Source organism: Bos javanicus, chromosome 7 (assembly GCF_032452875.1).
Source record: "Bos javanicus breed banteng chromosome 7, ARS-OSU_banteng_1.0, whole genome shotgun sequence".
NCBI lineage: Eukaryota > Metazoa > Chordata > Mammalia > Artiodactyla > Bovidae > Bos > Bos javanicus.
The window spans coordinates 81,038,205-81,058,257 of record NC_083874.1 but is presented as its reverse complement, the minus strand read 5'-3'; the positions used below and the strand labels follow the sequence as shown (position 1 = coordinate 81,058,257).

Below are 20,053 nucleotides of genomic sequence, written 5' to 3'. Positions count from 1 at the left end.
TTTTAAAAGCATAGCCTTGAGTTTCAGTCATTCATAGCACTACATGTTCTATCAAGTAGGGATGATGTAATATGACTTCTGAGGGAAGGCACCAGATTGAAATAATGGGTTTTTTTTTGGTTTTCATTGATATTTGCCATTTGGTGAAGAGAACCTTCTATTTCTTCCAGATTACTGGACTGTAGAAAATAATTTTTCCAGAAAATTGTTTCTCCTGTTAATTTTAGGACTGTGAACTTTGAAAAATCCTAAGCAAAAGGCAATGATCTTTATCTGGTTTGTTCACTGATATGTCCAGCCACTGACAACAGTGGCTTTGTGGGTGTTAAGTAAACATTTGGTGAATGAACAAATCTCTAGCATACCTTTTAATTAATAAGCATAGCTTTTTTATTCTATTGACCTTTGATCTGAACAAAGAGCATCATTGTTGAAGTATATTTTTTTCTTCAACTAGGTTTTTCTTTTCCTCTGGAAAGCATGGGAATAAACTTCTCTAGCTCCTTGAGAAAGATAGTTTGTGCCTTAGGAACATACACTGATATCCCACCCTAGTCCCATCCACACGCTTCAAATATTTATAGCTGTAGTACACTAATCTTTACACTTAGGGGTAATGTTGGAAATAATTAACACAGAATCATGGGACTTTTTAAATTATTATTTCCCAAGAGACTTTTGAGATCATCTAGTCTAACTCTCATTTTAGATTGAGAAGGCTGAAGCCCTGAAAGGTTTTTAATTTAGGGTCCCTCTGCTAATTAGTGGACATACAAAAACTAGAATCCAGGCCCCGTTGGACTCCCAGTCAGATGTTTTTTCTGCACGCATTATAACTGTTTAGCCCGTTTTTTCAGGGGAAGGCTTTTTCCATTTAAAATATTGATTCATCCTCCTGACATCTTCAGGCAAATGTTTTGATGTCCCAACTATGAAAAAGAATTCCCCGAATATAAAAAGTAAGCACACTCTCATAGCTAAGGGCTCCTTTGAGGAGTCTGTTCTTTCCAGGTTATCAACAGAGAGAGTACTGACAGGTCTGTCAACAGATGTAGAGCTTCCCAGGTGGTGCTAGTGTTAAAGAACCTGCCTGCCAACGCAGGAGATGTAAGAGATGCGAGTTCAGTCCCTGGGTCAGGAAGATCCCTTGGTAGAGGGCATGGCTACCTGCTCCAGTATTCTTGCCTGGAGAATCCCATGGAGCCTGGCGGGCTACAGTCCATAGGGTTGCAAAGAGTCAAACATGACTGAAGCAACTTAGCACACACGCACATACTATCGGTAGGTAATCTCTTATATTAGCATTTTACCATAAATTAATTTAAACGTTTTAATACCTTCAATTATATTTGAAAACAAATTGACTTCTGAATAGTGAAATACAAATGTAGTAGAATGTTCTGTTTCTAATACTAAACTATTGGTTCTCAGTGCTTAACTGAATAACTTAAGACTCAATCTGAATATTAAGGACTACAGTGCTAATTTAGTATTAAAATGCTTTACCCAAAGAAAAATCCTTTACCCATTTTTTACATTTATATTTTAAGGAAAAGTAGTAGATTGTTATCTAAATTAACTAGCTTTTTGTTATTTTCTGCTTTAACTGTATAGCAATAGATTGAAAATTATAAGTGGGTTTCAATTTTGTTTTTTACCCCCTCCCCCGCCCCCCGCCAAAGAAAAAAGTGAACTTCTTGGAGGAGGGCATTCAAGGGGAAGTAAATTTAAAAGAGACTCTCTCTCCCAATCTTATTCCAGAGGGGCCTTCAGGTCCACAACCGCATGCACAGCCCCTCTGTCTCAGTAGTGTCTCGATGGGGCCTCATGTTCAGACAGAAGAGTACAACGGTCCTGTTAAAACACACTTATTCACAATGCCACTGATTAGAGAAAAATTTCTCTTTTTAAATAGTCCATTTATATTAATACTGTAACATTATTTTACATTCAGAGGAACATACAATCTCAAATTCTCTGCCCCAAACAAGGTGCATTTCAATGTCTACCAGGATTTAGTAGCATTAACAATTTCTACCTTGTATTCCACTTGGAAGTGATTTTATTATAGACAGGAATTATTAGTAACCTATTTTTATTTCTCCATGTCTCAAACACTAAATTGGTATTGTATTTTGGCTTAGTGACTATGTCATAAAACATTTTGTAAAAGAAAGCCAGCCATTCCAAAATCAGTGACACCACACTTATTAAATTGTTTAAATGAATCCAGGACAGTTTCATAAATGAAATTAGGTGATCAGGAAAGTAGCAGAGAAAGTGTGACTATTGAGATGAGTTTCTAGTTGACAGTATAGTTAACTAATTAATCCAATTTAGAGCAGCACTTCAGAATTGGTAGTCAACTTTGATCAAATGTGTAAAAACTAAACGTTTTTTAAATGTTTAAACTGGAAAATCCATTTAAGTTTTGCCAGCTGAAGTTGACACTATTACCTGAATAACCCACTGTTTCTGTCTATTTAAAATGATCTCCTAAGACTACGTTAACATGAGAACACAGTGAGCAAAAAGCCAAATTCCTGAATTCTAAAGTTCTCATTGATGTGTCCGAGTCTCCAAAAGAGAAAGTCTATACCACATAAATTTGTTATAATTTTATTTTTCAGATGCTGCTTGTAAAATAACCCTAGAAAATATGTGTAGCCATGAACTGCAGGTCTAATTTCTAAAAATATTTGTAGAAAGTATTATTAAAATGGAATTTAGAATTATGTGAATTACTATAGAATTGGGTTGTACAAGTCTTCAGTGAATTCATTCTTAATATTTTAATTAATATTCAGCCCCTCAGAGTTGATAATTTGCTTACATTAATGTAATCAATTATATATATAAAAATATATATAATCAAACAATTATATTTATAAAAATGGAATTTTGAATAATTTTTTAAATTTGTGCTCAAATCTAAGTGTCAAAAATATTCTTCCACTCAACATTGAACAATCATCAAAATGATACTTTTAGCATATTTTTCAGATAGTTTTGAGTCTGTCAGAGTCAGCACATCTTAGCAGCCTCTGAGTCATCTAACTAATCAACTTGTATTTTAACATTTTTCTGTTAATAAAAGTACACACCTCATAACATATACACACTACTATTCATAAAATAAACAACAAGGACTTGCTGTATAGCACAGGGACTATATTCAATATCTTATAATAGCCTATAAGGAAAAATAATCTAAATAAGTATATATATATGTTTGCATATATGTGTATGTGTATCAGTGAATCACTTTACATCTGAAACTAACACATTATAAATTAACTATACTTTGATAAAAACTGTCTATTAAAAATGTACACACCTCATAGTCTGCTAGGCTCAAAATATGCAAAGAAATTTCAACTTTAAAATTTATAATCAATTTAGAATTACAACAAACTCTTAATGAAAGAAAGCTGGAGGTTTTCTAACTACAAATGTCCCTTGGGAAAGAAATGCCTTTACCATTTTAAACAGAACAACAAAAGAAAAGATGAAGAAATTTGGCAACTTTAAAATTATTAGAGGAAAACAAAAACCAAATTGGGTAATTTGGTCCAAAGAATATACTCAGAATCCAACTTGTATAATGATGTAGCCAGTAATCCTCTTCCTGAAGTCGTTACTAAAATTCAGTTGCCTAAATTTCTTAATCTTACCTTTTGCCAATTATATAGCATTATCTTAATAATAATTCACATTTTTAAAAAATTTGGCAGTTTTTCCAGATATTTTACAAACTAAAAAAAATAGGACGGTAATTTTTCTCAAAAGCATTTATTCTACTGAAATTAGCCACAGAAGTAAATTTATGTTTTGTATAATTCTAAAATTCTTCAAAGCAGTTTATTTTCAGATCTGTATTTTACATTTTGTTGTTTTGTTTGTTTATTTGTTTTACTTCAATAGCCTTTTATGTCACCTCGATACCCTGGAGGTCCAAGGCCCCCGTTGAGGATACCTAACCAGGTAAGATTTTGTGTGTGCTACTGAAGTTTGATGTTTTGGTGTTTTTGTTTTTTCTAAAGAGTCAATAAAGATCTTGACAATGTCACATATATTTCTTTCTTATAAAAATGCTAAATTATCCTTCATTTCATTTTATGGTACTTCAAAATGATGTATAATCTACATCAGCGGTTGGCCCATAGTTTGGTTGACTTTTTGTGAATAAAATTGTACTGGAATGCTGCCACATTCATTCCTTCATGCATTGTCTGTGGCTTCTTTGACACTGCAATAGGAGATTTGAGTCACCATGGAGATGGTAGGTGGCCTGCAACCCTAAAATATTTATTATCTAGATATTTACAGGAAAAAGTTTGCTGACCCTTGGAGTCTACCATATACTTTGATCCAAACCTTCAAAATATGTATGATTTTGGTAAATGCAGATTACACTGTAAAGGATGGCAGTGAAATTTTCTATGAACATACTTAAGTTTATTTTTATATTATACAGTTACAATAACATGGCTGTAACATATCAATTTAGCCCAATTATAGTCACGTATCTGGCATATAACTAGCTTCTAGGAGGCTTAGGTCAGTAGTTAACAGTAGATTATCCAACTATTTTTACCTATAAGAGTTCTGAGATTTCATAAATTTTTGTCCTCAAATAGTTTATCAATAGCATAAATATTTATTTGCTAAAGAGAATAAAGCACAGTTTTTACTTGCAGGTATGTTATAGTTTTAAGTTTAGACTAGAGACTGTGTGTGTGTGTGTGTGTGTGTGTGTGTAAAACAAGAGTAAATTAAATGCTTAACTGTTTGGAATATTTATGTTAAGATAATTGTTTTGTCACTTTCAATTGTTTTTATCATTTACCCAGATCTGAAGTAAAGCCTGTTATCACAATAAATTTTTTCTTTTTTAAAAAATTTCTGCTTGCTTCCTGACCAAAAAATGAAACAAGAAAATTGTGTTTTCTTTGATAGGACATTTGATAAAACGGAGCTTTGCTTTCCCTCTCCTCTTACTGAAATTAGTGTCCTTGAAGTGTCCTAACATACAACAGGGCGTGCCAGCACCCACAGTCATCCCCAGGGGAGGCCTTTAAGCAGGCAGCAATGCTGCATCATCCCACTGCTACAGAGCTGAAGTCCTCACATTAGCAGCTGGAGGAGTTTTCTCCTTCAGGCCGAATCTGCAGTCAGTACATAGGACCAGGGGAACATGGCAGGAAATAGGAAAAAAGTACACAGATGCCAAGCGTTTCAGCATATGGGGAGGTTTATTTTCTCTGTGGGTGAACCTGTGTATATTGACAGTCAGATCTGCTTATAGGTGCCTGAGCCTTTTAAATTTCCTTTTTAAGGACAAAAAGTATGTATCTTTCACTGCAGTTTTCATGATGATTCAGACATACCACCCATAGATAAATCCATAGATATATGAAGTGTGTAAGCCTGGCGTGCTGTGTAGTTCATGGGGTCACAAAGTCAGACATGGCTTAACCACTAAATAGCAAGAATCTACATTAGGGAACTGTGAATTTCCCTATGTATGTGAGAATTTTCTGACTCCATTATTCCATATGAATTATGAAAATACCTTGGAATTACTGTAATTGCATCCATTTGACACTGTTGAAATGCCTGCTACATAGGAGATACTAGGCTAAGTTCCACATCCAAAGAAACTGACAAAATGAAAGACTTTTGGAAGGAGGAGTGTTTTGGCGGTAGAAATGTGGAATTCTAAATCTAGGCTGTTTGTTTGAAATATTTTTGAAGATCTAATATATAATGCTTTTGGATTTTTAAAAGAGGCAATTAAAAAAGGTAATAAAGAGTTACAATATGGGTTCTTTTTTGTCAATAATTTTGAACAGTCTTTACCTAAGTATATTTTAAAACAATTGTACTCTTTTGAGTGGCCCTTTTTTGTCCTCCTCCCCATGTATAGTTAAGCTTTATTAATCCAAACATCTTTCAAATTTATAATAATTTACATTTATACTATTGTTTTTAAAGAACTTTGAGCAAACTGTTAAACTTTTCCTAAAACAACATTTACGCTGTTAACTAATAGCACAACATTTTCAAACAACAAAAAACAGTTCTTCAATTTCATTATGTAGTCATTACAGTAGAATTGGCAATGCTATTTTTGGTGATTAATTGGGATGATGTCTATTAAAACAAATGTTAAACTTTTAAATTTAGTCTATTTGAAATGATCAAAACTTTATTTTATTGGTAGATTGTATCTAAGAAAATAAAAAGTAAACAACTTCTTCAGTGGTGTTGACTAGTCATTTGAATATGCAGAAGACTTGCCTTTAATAAAGAGCTTCTCCAGAAGTTACAATTAATTATTTCCGAGGCAGTTTTCATGATTCTGGACTAAATACACAATGGCTTATCCTGTTTGTATATTTACAGGACTGAGTATTTGGAACATGGTATAATATCACTATGTCCAAAAATGCAGGAAGGGGTAATAGTGTCTAAAATGATGAAAGGAAAAGTAAAATTACAAAAATCTGCAAGGTTGCAAAGAATAAATACCTATGGGAAAACAGAAATTACACTGGAATTGTTTCAGCTGTCAGAATAGGTTGGTGGTGTTGAAGCATCCATAACCTGGAGGTCTTTATCCCTCTCATAGATAAAATGTTTAATCTGAAAAATTCAGTGTTCATTCAACACTGCTAAGGAAACCAAGACAGCCAGAAGTACAGAGACTGTTAGTGAGTGGCACCAAGAATAAGTTACTGATTTATTGACACTATAGAATTAGAATTTCTCACCATTCCTGAAACTCTCTTAACAGGTATATTGGCTCACAAGTGTATATTATTGTTGACTTTCTATTTGTTGTTATTAAGCATCCTCATCATTAGTGTTATTTTCTGTCAAAGTGAACATCTTTTATAAAGCAAAGAATGTGTCCCAAAATTTGTGACTAGTTAAGTCTCAATGGAATACATTTGACATGTTGACAAATATGAGAATATAATATTAACCCACAAAATGTATAAATTTATTTTTCCTGATATTATGGGTTTAAAGAATCCAGTGATCATACCCTTTTGATGAATAAAACCATCATCTGGTCATCCTGTGACTGATCAAAATGTTTTTAAAAAGTAAAGATTTGACTTACCAAAAGACAAACACTGGTGACTAAAGAGTTAAATGTGGGTTAAGAGTCATTTTGAAAGACAACTTGACCTTGATCAAGATTTCTATAGGATTAGTGATAATAGCAGATAGACTTGTCAATTGTTCTAATACTTCAAAACAAACAAGAAAAAAATAAACTTTTGAAGAAAATTATTTCCAGTGATAAAACATGGTATTACCAATGAAATTTAGAAATTTAGCAAAACAGAAATAAATCTCTTAACAAGTATAATAATATGCAAAATAAATAATTTTATAAACATGAAAGAAATTTAGAATCAGAGTATTAAACTAGAATCACTTCAAGACTTAAAAAAGGAAGAACTTCAAGCTCACAATTGAAAATAATGTTGTTTAATCATACATTTTCACCCCTCCTAATTTACTTCTTTATAACTTTTGATAGTATTGACCACTTCTTGAAACTCCCCTCATGCACTCTGAAATAAATGGTCCCAGTCCACTTGCTAATTTTTTAGCTATTCAGTTTTTTCCTTTCTTATCTCATTGATATTTTAAGAAAATTATCTTTGTTTTTGACCTTTTTTCTTCTCAATTCTTGAAATCTAGTCCATTCTTATGACTTTGGCACTGATGATTCCTAAAATTGTCCAGTGAAAAATTTCTTTTCTTCCTTTGATAAGTATTTATTACTCTGAACAGGCACAGATAGCTTCCAGTCTCTGAACTTACCATTTATTGGGGATACAGAGCAGATGGATGACAAACCATGAGCATATAAGAGTGAGGTATAAGGACCTATAAAAGTACATAAGAAGCCCTCACTTCCCGGCACGCTAAGATATTCAGGGAGGCAGGGAGGAGTCGTATGGAAGTGGCAGATAATGATATTAAAGATAATTAAGATAATGAAAGCCAGGCATCTCAGTGTTGGAGAAACTGTTGACTGGTACAAATAAAAGGAGGAAGAAGGCTAAATATAATCCTCAGTACTGAGTACATGAATTGAAAAAAAAAAAAAGAAAACTGAAAGAGGTTTGGAATAACGAAGTTAGAATGTCAGTGTGTCAGTGGCAAGAAATTAGCCTGGAAAGGTAAGCAGGAAATAGATCATTTAATCAGAAATCAATAAGTAGACATTGAGTGTGCTTGTAAACAAACCAAAATCAAAGGATTATAAAATTACTGCATCCCAATATAACAGTTAAGGAAATAGTTCTGATCTGGATATAGAAATTCTTTAATAGCACATTTTCTTTGAAATATTAAAAATTTTAAACAAATTAAAATATTTTTGTTTTTAAGTTAAATTAGTGAACATTCATAGAAATTCTTGCCAGGATTATGTCAGGTTTAATCCTTGTCAGGATTATGTGTATATATGTATATATACATTTTTCATAGGGTCAGTATATTTAAATCATTTATAGCTTGGTCCAGGTCTAAGTGCTGCTCAGATGACTATTTGAAACTTACAATTCGGCATGTAACCAGTATTACACCTCTGAGTAAAATAAACCATATTTGTTAATCTCCACCCTTCTTCAGTTCTAGTTCTCTTTCCACTCAGCAAATTGTTTGAACTTAATTGGAGTGTTATTTTTCTAAATAGTTTCTTAGGGAAAATACAATTATTCAAAATAATATCAATTGGCCCCTTGACATTTTAGTTCTGCTTCTATTATAATCCCCAGTGAGTAAAATAATCTGTAGAAATAATTTACATTTAAGAAGAAAAATTAGTTATTTTTGTATCCTTAATAAATTGATTTTGGGGAAGGGCATTAAACTTCTCAGGGATAAATAGGACAATTTTTGCCTAGATTTTGTTTCCAACAATAGCTCTTTTGTTTGCCACAAAATTGGGCAAAGTGGAATCATTTTAAAACTAAGAAATTATACCAAGTGTACAGACCTGTAAAGTTCACAAAATGTAAAACAGAAGTCTTATGAGGACACCTCTGATGGAGGTACTAGGTACTCATTGGTGTGAACTGTGCTCGAGGTTGCCATTTTTAATGCCAAGACCTGGCCCCAACTGACAGCCAGAAGGCTCCAGAGCTGGAATGCCTCAAGCCAAACAGCCAACAGAATGGGAACACAGTCCCACCCATCAGCAGACAGGTTGCCTAAAGTCATCCTGAGCCAACAGCCACCTCTAATGACCTCTACACATAGCCCTTGACACAGCTCTGCCCGCCAGTGGAATAGGACCCAGTTCCACCCACCACTGGGCAGGCAACAGTCCCTCCTTCCAGGAAGCCTGCATAAGCCTTTTAACCCAGCCCTATAGGGCAGGCAACCAAAAGCAAGAGGAACTATAATCCTGCAGCCAGTGGGACCACAAACACAGAAAGTTAGACCAAATGAGGTGGCAGAGAGATACGTTCCAGATAAAGGAACAAGGTAAAACCCCAGAAGAACAACTAAGGGAAGTGAAGATAGGCTCTCAACCCAAAAGAGAATTCAGAGAAATGATGGGAAAGGCGATCCAGGATCTCAGAAAAAGAATGGGGCACAAATCGAGAAGATATAAGAAATTTTTAGCAAAGAACTAAGAACATTTGAAGAACAGAGATAAACAGTAGAAAAAGTGAAATGAAAAATACACTAGAAGGAATCAGTAACAGTATAAATGAGGCTGAAGAACATATACATGAGCTAGAAGACAGAATGTTGGAAATAACTGCTGCAGAACAAAGAATGAAAGGAAATGAGGACAGTCTAAGAGACCTCTGGGACAACAACAGAAAAATACACCAACACATTCATATTTTAGGGGTCTCAGAGGAGAATAGAGAGAGAAAGGGTCTGAGAAAATATTTGAAGATATAGTAGCTGAGAACTTCCCTAACATGAAAAGGGAAACAGTCACCAAAGTCCAGAATGTGTAGAGAATCCCATACAGGGTAAATCCAAGGAGAAACACACTGAAACACAAGTTGAGAAAAATTAAAGACAAAGAAAAAACATGAAAAGTATCAAGGGAAAAGCAACCCATAACATACAGGGGAACTCCCATTAAGGTTATCTGCTGATTTTTCAGTAGAAACTCTGCAGGCCATAAGGGAATGGCATGATATATTTAGAGTAATGAAAGGGAGAAATCAACCAAGACTACTCTATCCAGCAAGACTCTCACTTAGATTAGATGGAAAAAGCAAAAACTTTACAGACAACCAAAAGTTAAGAGCACTACCAAACCAGCTTTATAACAAATGCTAAAAGAACCTTCTCTAGGTAGAAAAGGCCACAACTAGATAAAAGAAAATTACAAATGGGAAAGTTCACTGGTAAAAGCAGACATACAGTAAAGGTGGGAAATCATCCACACAAATAAGATATCAAATCCAGCAATCATAAGAAGAAAGTAATAGTGCAGGATATTGGAAATGCATTTGAAATTAAGAGACTAGCAACTTAAAACAGTCTGTGTATACATGAACTGCTATATCAAATCCTCATGGTAACCACAAATCAAAAATCTACAATATACACACAAAAAAGAAAAAGGAATCTAAACACAACACTAAAGACAATCATGCAACTACCAGAGAAGAGAACTAAAGACAAAGAGAAGGAAAAAAGACCTATAAAAACAATCCCAAAACAATTAGCAAAATGACCATAAGAACCTATATATCAGTATTACTTTAACCGTAAATGGATTAAATGCTCCACCCAAAAGACACAGACTGGCTAAATGGCTACAAAAATAAGACCCATGTATATGCTGTCTACAAGAGACCCACTTTAGGTCTAGGGACACATAAAGACTGAAAGTGAGGAGGTGGAAAAAGATTTCTCATGCAAATGGAAATTTTTTTTAAAAAGCTGGAATAGTAATGCTCATATCAGACAAAATAGACTTTAAAATAAAAAATGTTATAAGAAGGATACTGCATATGATTAAGGGATCAATCCAAGAAGATAATAACAATTGTAAACATATATGCACCCAACATAGGAGCACTTCAATATATATAAGGCAAATACAGTCATAAAAAGAGAAACCGACAGTAACACAGTAAAAGTGGGGGACTTTAACCTCCAACTTACATCAATAGACAGATCATCCAAACAGAAAATCATTAAGGAAGCACAGGTCTTAAACAACATATTAGACCAGATGAACTTAATTGATATTTATAGAGCATGCCATCCAAAGGCAGCAGAATACACAGTCTTCTCAAATGTGTGTAGAATATTCTCCAGGATAGATCACATACTGGACCATAAAGCAAGCCTTGATAAGTTTAAGAAAACTAAAATTATATCAATCATCTTTCCTGACCACAATGCAATAAGAGTACAAATCTACAAACAAAAATTGTAATAAAAAAAACACACGTGGAAGCTGAACAGTGTACTACTAAACAATCAGTAGATCACTGAAGAAATCAAAGAGGAAATAAAAAAATTCCCTAGAGACAAATGAAAATGAAAATACAACAGTCCAAAACCTACGGGATATAGCAAAAGCAGCTCTAAGAGAAAATTATAGCAATACAATCTTACTACAAGAAACAAGAAAAATTTCAAATAAATGACCTAACCTGTATACCTAAAGCAACTAGAAAAAGGACAAACAAAACCCAAAGTTAGCAGAGAAAAGAAATCATAAACTCAGAGCAGAAAAGAATGAGATAGAGACGAAGAAACAGTACAAAATATCAATGAAACTAAAAGCTGCTTCTGTGAGAAGATAAACAAAATTGGTAAAGCTTTAGCCAAACTCATCAAGAAAAAAAGGGAGAGGGCTCATATCAATAAAAGCAGAAATGAAAAAGTTACAGTGAATACAGAAATATGAAGGATCGTAAGAGACAAACAACATTATGCCAATAAACTGGACAACCTAGAAGAAGCAGACAAATTCTTAGGTACAATCTTGCAAAACCAAATTAGGAAGAAATAGAAAATATTACTAGAACAATCACGAGCACTGATATCGAAACTTTGGTTTAAGAACCCCAAGCCAACAAAGAACCCCAGACTGGATGGCTTCACAGGTGAATCCTATCAAACATTTAGAGACGAGTTAACACCTATCCTTTTGAAACTGTTTCAAAAAATTACAGAGATCGGAACACTCCCAAACTCATTCTTTGAAGCCAGCCTCAAACATGGTACCAAAACAATACAAGGATACTACAAACAAAGTAACACGCCAATGTCACTGATAAACACAGACACAAAATCCTAAACAAAAGGCTAGCACACCAAATCCAACAATACATTAAAGGATCATACACCAAAATCGAGTGGGATTTATCCCGGGGATACAAGGATTGTTCCAATATCTGCAAATCAATCAGTGTGATAACCACATTAACAAATTGAATTAAAGCCATATGATAATCTCAGTAGATGCAGAAAAAGCATCTGACAAAAATCTATTATCAGTTTATAATTAAAAAAAAAAAAACAAGTCTTCTGAAATTCAGCATAGAGGGAACATACCTAAACAGGGTAAAGCCATAGATGAAAGACACACACAGAGCATCATACTCAACAGTGAAAAGCTGAAAGCATTTCGTCTTAAGATCAGGAACAATACAAGGATGTCCACTGTCACTACTTTTATTCAACATAGGTTTGGAAGTCCTAGCCATTGCAGTCAGAGAAGAAAATAAAAAGAATCCAAGTTGGAAAAGAAGAAGTAAAACTGCCACTGTAGAGGTCGTGATACTGTACATAGAAAATCCTGGCCATACTACCAGAAAACTACTAGAGCTCAACGAATTTGGTAAAGGTGCAGACTACAGAATTAATACACAGAAATGTTGCATTTCTATACACTAAGAACAAAAGATCAGAAAAAGAAGTTTAGGAAGCAATGCCATTTACATCACATCAAAAAGAATAAAACACCTAGAAATAAGCCTACCTAAGGAAGCAAACCGTATTCTGAAAACTTAAGACGCTAATGAAACAAATGGAAGATGACACAAACAGATGGAAAAATATACCATGGTTTTGGATTGAAAGAATACTGTCAAAATGACTATACTGCCCAAGGAAGTCTTCAGATTCAATGTAGTCCCTATCAAATTATCAACGGCAGTTTTTGTAGATCTAGAACAAAAAATCTTAAATTTTGAAATATGGAAAAATGAAAGACCCTAAATAGCCAAAGCAATTTTCAAAAAGAAAATGGAGCTGAAGGAAGGAATCAGCTCCTTGACTTCAGACTGTACTATAAAGGTACAGTATTCAAAACAGTATAGGAGTGACATAAACAGAAATATATTTGGATCATGGAGAAAGCAAAGGAGTTCCAAAAAAACATCTACTTCTGCTCAATTGACTATACTAAAGCCACTGACTGTGTGGGTCACAACAAACTATGGAAAATTCTTAAAGATGGAAATACCAGACCATCTGTCTCCGGAGAAACCTGTGTGCAGATCAAGAAACAACAGTTAGGACCAAACATGGAACTGACTGGTTCCAAATTGGGAAAAAGAGTACGACCAACCTGTATATTGTCACCCTGCTTATTTTACTTACATACAGAGTACATCACGTGAAATGTTGGCTGGATGACTCACAAGCTGGAATCAAGATTGCCAGGAGAAATATCAACAACCTCAGATATGCAGATAATAACTCTCTAATGGTAGAAAGTGACGAGGCTCTAAAGAGTCTCTTGGTGAGGGTGAAAGAGGATAGTGAAAAAGCTGGCTTAAAACTCAGTGTTAAAAAATTAAGATCATACCATCTGGTCTCATCACTTCATGGCAAATAGAAGAGGGGGGAAATGGAAGCAGTAACAGATTGTATTTTATTGGGCTCCAAAATCACTGGTGATGGTGACTGCAACCATGAAATTAAAAGACGCTTGCTCCTTAGAAAGAAAGCTATGACAAACCTAGATAGTGTATTAAAAAGCAGACACAACACTTCACCAACAAATGTCCAAATAGTCAAAGCTATGGTTTTCCAGTAGTCATGTATGGATGTGAGAGTTGGACCGTAAAGAAAGTGAAGTGAAAGTCACTGAATTGTGTCTGACTCTTTGTGACCCCATGGGACTATACAGTCCATGGAATTCTCCAGGCCAGAATACTGGAGTGGGTACCCCTTCCCTTCTCCAGGGGATCTTCCCAACCCATGGATCAAGCCCAGGTCTCCCATACTGCAGGCAGATTCTTTACCAGCTGAGCCACCAGGGAAGCCCAGGAATACTGGAGTGGGGTAGCCTATCCTTTCTCCAGCAGATCTTCCTGACCCAGGACTCAAACGGGGAATCTCCTGCATTACAGGCAGGTTATTTACTAGCTGAGCTATCAAGAATTGGTGCTTTCAAATTGTGGTGCTGAAGAAGACTCTTAAGAGTCCCTTGGACTGCAAGGAGGTAAAACCAGTCAATATTAATGGAAACCAACCCTAAATATTCACTGGAAGGACTGATGCTAAAGCTGAAGCTCCAATATTTTGGCCATTTGATACAAAGAGCCAACTCATTGGAGAAGACCCTGGTGCTCAGAAGGATTGAAGACAAAAGGAGAAGGGGGCAGCAGAGAATGAAATGGTTAGATGGCATCATCAACTCAATGGACATGAATTTGAGCAAACTCTGGAGCCAGTGGAGGACAGGGAAGCCTGGAGTGTTGCAGTCCTTTGGATCACAAAGAGTCAGACACAACTTAGCAACTGAACAACAACAAATAGATCAATGGATGGAGAAGAGCGTCTTCAATAAGAGGGTCTGGGAAAATTGAACAGCTACATAGAATGAAATTAGAGCATTCTCTAACACCATGCACAAAAATAAACTCAAAAAGGATAAAAGACCTAAATGTAAAACCAGATACTATATAAAACTCTTAGAGGAAAACAAAGTCAGAACACTCTTTTACATAAATCACAACAATATCTCTTTGGCTCTACCCCCTAGAGTAATGAAAATAAAAACAAAAATAAATGGGATCTAGTTAAACCTAAAAGTATTTGCACAGCAAAGGAAACCATAGACAAAACAAAAAGACAACTTACAGAATGGGGAAAAATATTTGCAAATGATGCAACCAATAGGGGATTAATCTCCAAATGTCTACAAACAGCTCATGCAGCTTAAGATAAAGAAACAATAAAAATTAGATCTAAATAGATGTTTCTCCAAAGAAAACATACAGATGGCCACAAAGCACATGAAAATATGCTCCACATTACCAATTTAGAGAAATGCAAATCAAAAATAGATATCACCTCACATCTGTCAGAATGGCCATCATCAAAGTCTACAAACAATAAATGCTGGAATGGGTGTGGAGAGAAGGGAACCCGCCTACACTGTTGATGGGAATATAAATTCATACAGTCACTATGGAGAATAGTATGCAGGTTCCTTAAATGTCTAAAATAGAGCTACCATATAATATTGCAATCCCACTCAAGGACATGTAACTGGAGAAAACTATAATTTGAAAAGATCATGCACCCCTGTGTTCATTGCAGTACTTACTTAAGAGTAGCTAAGACATGGAAGCAACCTAAATGTCCATTGAGAGAGGAATGGATAAAGAAGATGTGGTACATATATACAATGGAATATTACTCAGCCATAAAAATAATGCCATTTGCAGCAACATGGATAGACCTAGAGATTATCATACTAAGTGAAGTAAGAGAAAGACAAGTATCATATTATAGCACTTATGTGAAATCTAAAAACAGTGATACAAATGAACTTACTTACAAAGAGAAACAGATTCCCAGACTTCAAATGTATGGTTACCAAAAGGGAAAGGTGTTGGGGGGAGATAAATCAGGAGGTTGAGATAAATATATACAGACCAGTATACACAAGATAGATAATCAACAAGGACCTACTGTCTAGCACAGGGAACTGTACTCAATACTCTGTAATAACCTATAATAGAAAAGAATTTGAAAAGGAAGATACATATATTCAATATAACTGAATCACTATACTGTACACCCAGAACTAACATTGTTGTAAATAAAATATAATCCAATATAAAAAAATACAGCTTGAAAAAAATCTTGGGAAATACTCAAATGCATTCTATACTTGGTAAAAGTTCTTATTTTATAAATAGTTACAATACTTACTGCTTTTTATTTTTACTAAATATGCTAGGCACTTGGAGGTGTCCCAGGAAGTCAGCCATTACTTCCCAGTGGAATGGACCCAACTCGACAACAAGGTGACTGCTTTAAAAGTTAAATTGATGTGCAGAATCTCAAAGGAAACCCTGTATTTATTAGGGAAGGTATTATTTGTATAGATCTTTCATAATTATATCAGTTGCATTTTACTTGGTAACGTGGCCAAGTAATTATATTTTTTGCTAACTTAATTATTTGTGATAGTGCAGTGATAACACAAGGAACAGAATAATTAAATATCCAAAATCTGTGTTTTAACGCTTAACTTCTAAAACTTTTTATATAACTTCTAGCAAGTGAGAATCAAAGTGACTATGTCACTTGTAATTTTCTCTGCCTTTTTCAGATAGAGGGGTCTGTCCACCAAAAAGATAAGCAGGAGGAAAGATGATGCTAAGCAGCAAGTGACTTCCTTGATAGTTTAACAAACCCAATAATTGGGTCCGTCCACTGACCTGTTTAGGTACCACAAACATGGATGGCTCTGTTCACTGTTCTAAAAGAAGGGGAGCAAATGTTATGACAGATGTATTATAATTCAACACAGAAGAGGAAGATTTCACTTTCAAGACATTAATGGAGAGTGGGGGCAGGGACAGCCCTGTGGTAAGAGGTAGAAGAATGGCTGTGGAAGCCAAGTAGAGGTGATGTCAATAATTTAGTCCCTTAGTAAATAAGGTGTAGCACCAGGCAGAAAGGAGGCTGTAGCTTCTGATTTAGCACTCATGCTCATTACATTGCTAATATTGTCACACTTTTTTCTCTTTTTAGGTCATCCAAATATGGGTGGGCCAATGCAGAGAATGACTCCTCCAAGAGGAATGGTGCCCTTAGGACCACAGGTAAAAAGTGCAGGAAGCCAGAGGCTGAGTTTCTGCCTTCATTTTACACAAATAAACTGTATTATCTGCTGGTTTCTATTTTATATATATATATATATATATATATATATATATAAAAAAGACTTAATATGACATAGTTTTTAAGCTCTTGAGGATATGTTGTCTATGACATGTCCAAATAGATGTAACATCAAGCCACATTTGCCCTTGGTACATTCTAGAAAATACATTGTGTAGAAATCCATTATAGTAATTATTACTAAAAAAGGTAACTGTTACCCTTTTTTATATTGAGGAAATATGAATAATTATAGTAATTATTATAAAGGAGAACTAAGATAATTTAAAATCTAATTGAATTAAACAGAATAAGTGGCATAAAATATATTTCTCTTAAGTCTTTAATGCCACTGACCATGATATAGTACCATATTTCGAGTATGAAAACAATAGAAAACCATTTAGAAACAAACATTAAAATGGGTCTCGCTGAAAAAGTGTAATACAACAGTATACACTAGATGTTATTAGCCTACTTCTCTATCAGTTTCCCAGGAGGATACACCAAGATTGAACCTATTCAGCTGTTGATGACATTTTTTTAGTATGCTGCTCCAGGCTGTCACTTATTTTAGCTAAAACCTCTCTTTGTCTCTCTTGGGAAAACTGCCTGAGGTAGAATTTAATTTTGTAATGTTATATTTCAAAGAAGCGAATCCACAATTCAGAGTTGTACATTTCTCCCTCATAGGTCAGAGGTCAGTGTATCATACCACTGGTTAAAAGGATCATTTACTTTTCTTATTCTCTCCAAGAACAGTCTATATAAATGATGGTTTTAGGAGCTTATTTCATGTATATACTTTAAAAATGTTAAGTATTTTGTTGTATGCCCAAAACAGATTTTTAAGACTCTAACCACATTTACCCAGGTAAATGTGACTTATATCTAAGAGTTCCTAATCAACATGTAATACACAGTTGACCCTTGAAAATGTGGGAGTTACGGGCACCAAACCACTGCACAATTGAAAACCCATGTATAACTTTTGATTCCCTAAAACTTAACAGCCTACTGTTAACCAGAGACCTTACCGATAACATAAACAATTAACACATATTTTATAAATGTATTATATGTATTATATACTGTATCCTTACGATAAAGTAATATAGAGAAAAGGAAATGTTATTAAGAAAATTATAAGAAAATACAATTACAGTACAGTACTATATTTATCAATACCATAAGTTTACATCATCTAGTTTATAAGATGAATTATCTGTCAGTATCTATGTCAATATTGTCTTAAAATATGTATATACCTGCTAACAAGATTTGTCTAAGATTAAAAATATATATATTGTCTTAAATGATATGAAACACTGTATATATTACATATATTTAAAACACTAGACGTCAAAAATTAAAAGAAAAGGCGAATATATTCCTATTTATTTACAGGTATAACACTTCATGCATTGATAATGAAGAAGCAGCACTATGATAGCTTTATGGTAACCTAGTGTAATAATCAACACTTGCTTCATCATAGCCTAGCCTATACACTAATGAATGAATCATTATAACATTTTCATGGCATATAGTATTACAGGCATATTCAGAATACAGTATTTAAATATTGTCAAAATTTTTTAAACTGCTTACATGTGATGGTAGGCTGATAACATGGTTTCTCTAATTAAGGGGGAGAGAGAGAGAAGCGTATACTATGGAGTAATGTAGGTGTTTGAAAGCAAAATTATAAAACAGTAAGAAAACTAAGACATTCATTTTATATTAAAAATCACTCTGCTTATGCCTGAGTCTAGACTTATGTCTACATATAGTTTATGCATTCATGACATACCTTTTTCTTAATTTTCTTGCTCTTTCTAGACTATGTGTTTCATCTGCAAGTTTTTACAAATTGTTGCAAATCCACAAAAATGTTCCAATAATGTATTTACTGAAAAAAGTCCACTTATAAATGGACTAGCACAGTTCAACCCCATGTTGTTCAAGGATCAACTATATAAATTGTATTGGAACATGAAGCACAAATTTTTCAGAGGTACCTATTATGTAAATATTTGTGAGATTGTCAAAATAAAAAAAATTATTTAGGATAATTTATTTCCTATATATTTTCTTAAGATCTTATAAAACTCTAATCTAGATATTTAAATTATTTTTTGCTATTTCTGCTCATATTAGGGATGGTGATTTATGGGGCCAACCATCATTAATCTGTTAATGGCAATTAGAATTTATAAGATCTGTAGAATAGTTCACTGACTGACTATACTTTTCAGTTCAGTTGCATAAGTCGTGTCTGACTCTTTGCGACCCCATGAACCGCAGCACGCCAGGCCTCCCTGTCCATCACCAACTCCCAGAGCCTACCCAAACTCATGTCCATCGAGTCAGTGACGCCATCCAGCCATCTCATCCTCTGTTATCCCCTTCTCCTCCTGCCCTCAATCTTTCCCAGCATCAGGGTCTTTTCAAATGAGTCAGCTCTTCACATCAGGTGGCCAAACCATTGGAGTTTCAGCTTCAACTTCAGTCCTTCCAATGAACACCCAGGACTGACCTCCTTTAGGATGGACTGGTTGGATCTCCTTGCAGTCCAAGGGACTCCCAAGAGTCTTCTCCAACACCCAGTTCAAAAGCATCAATGTTTCAGTGCTCAGCCTTCTTCACAGTCCAACTCTCACATCCATACAGGACCACTGGAAAAACCATAGCCTTGACTAGATGGACCTTTGTTGGCAAAGTGATGTCTCTGCTTTTTAATATGCTGTCTAGGTTGGGCATAACTTGTCTTCCAAGGAATAACTGTTTTTTAATTTCATGGCTGCAGTCACCATCTACAGTGATTTTGGAGCCCAGAAAAATAAAGTCAGCCACTGTTTCCACTGTGTCCCCATCTATTTGCCATGAAGTGATGGGACCA

The 20,053-nt window shown here is 34.6% G+C and overlaps 1 protein-coding gene across 8 annotated transcripts in view; it reads left to right on the top strand.

The window, feature by feature from the left end:
- The window catches only part of SSBP2 (single stranded DNA binding protein 2), a 311,687-nt gene that overhangs the window by 240,361 nt on the left and 51,273 nt on the right, over positions 1–20,053 (top strand). For all 8 annotated transcript variants that reach the window (XM_061424314.1, XM_061424315.1, XM_061424313.1 and 5 more), the window contains 3 exons: positions 3,925–3,984; positions 16,223–16,289; positions 17,023–17,093. In XM_061424314.1, the coding sequence (XP_061280298.1) occupies positions 3,925–3,984; positions 16,223–16,289; positions 17,023–17,093 (198 nt within the window). The remainder of the gene's footprint in view (positions 1–3,924; positions 3,985–16,222; positions 16,290–17,022; positions 17,094–20,053) is intronic.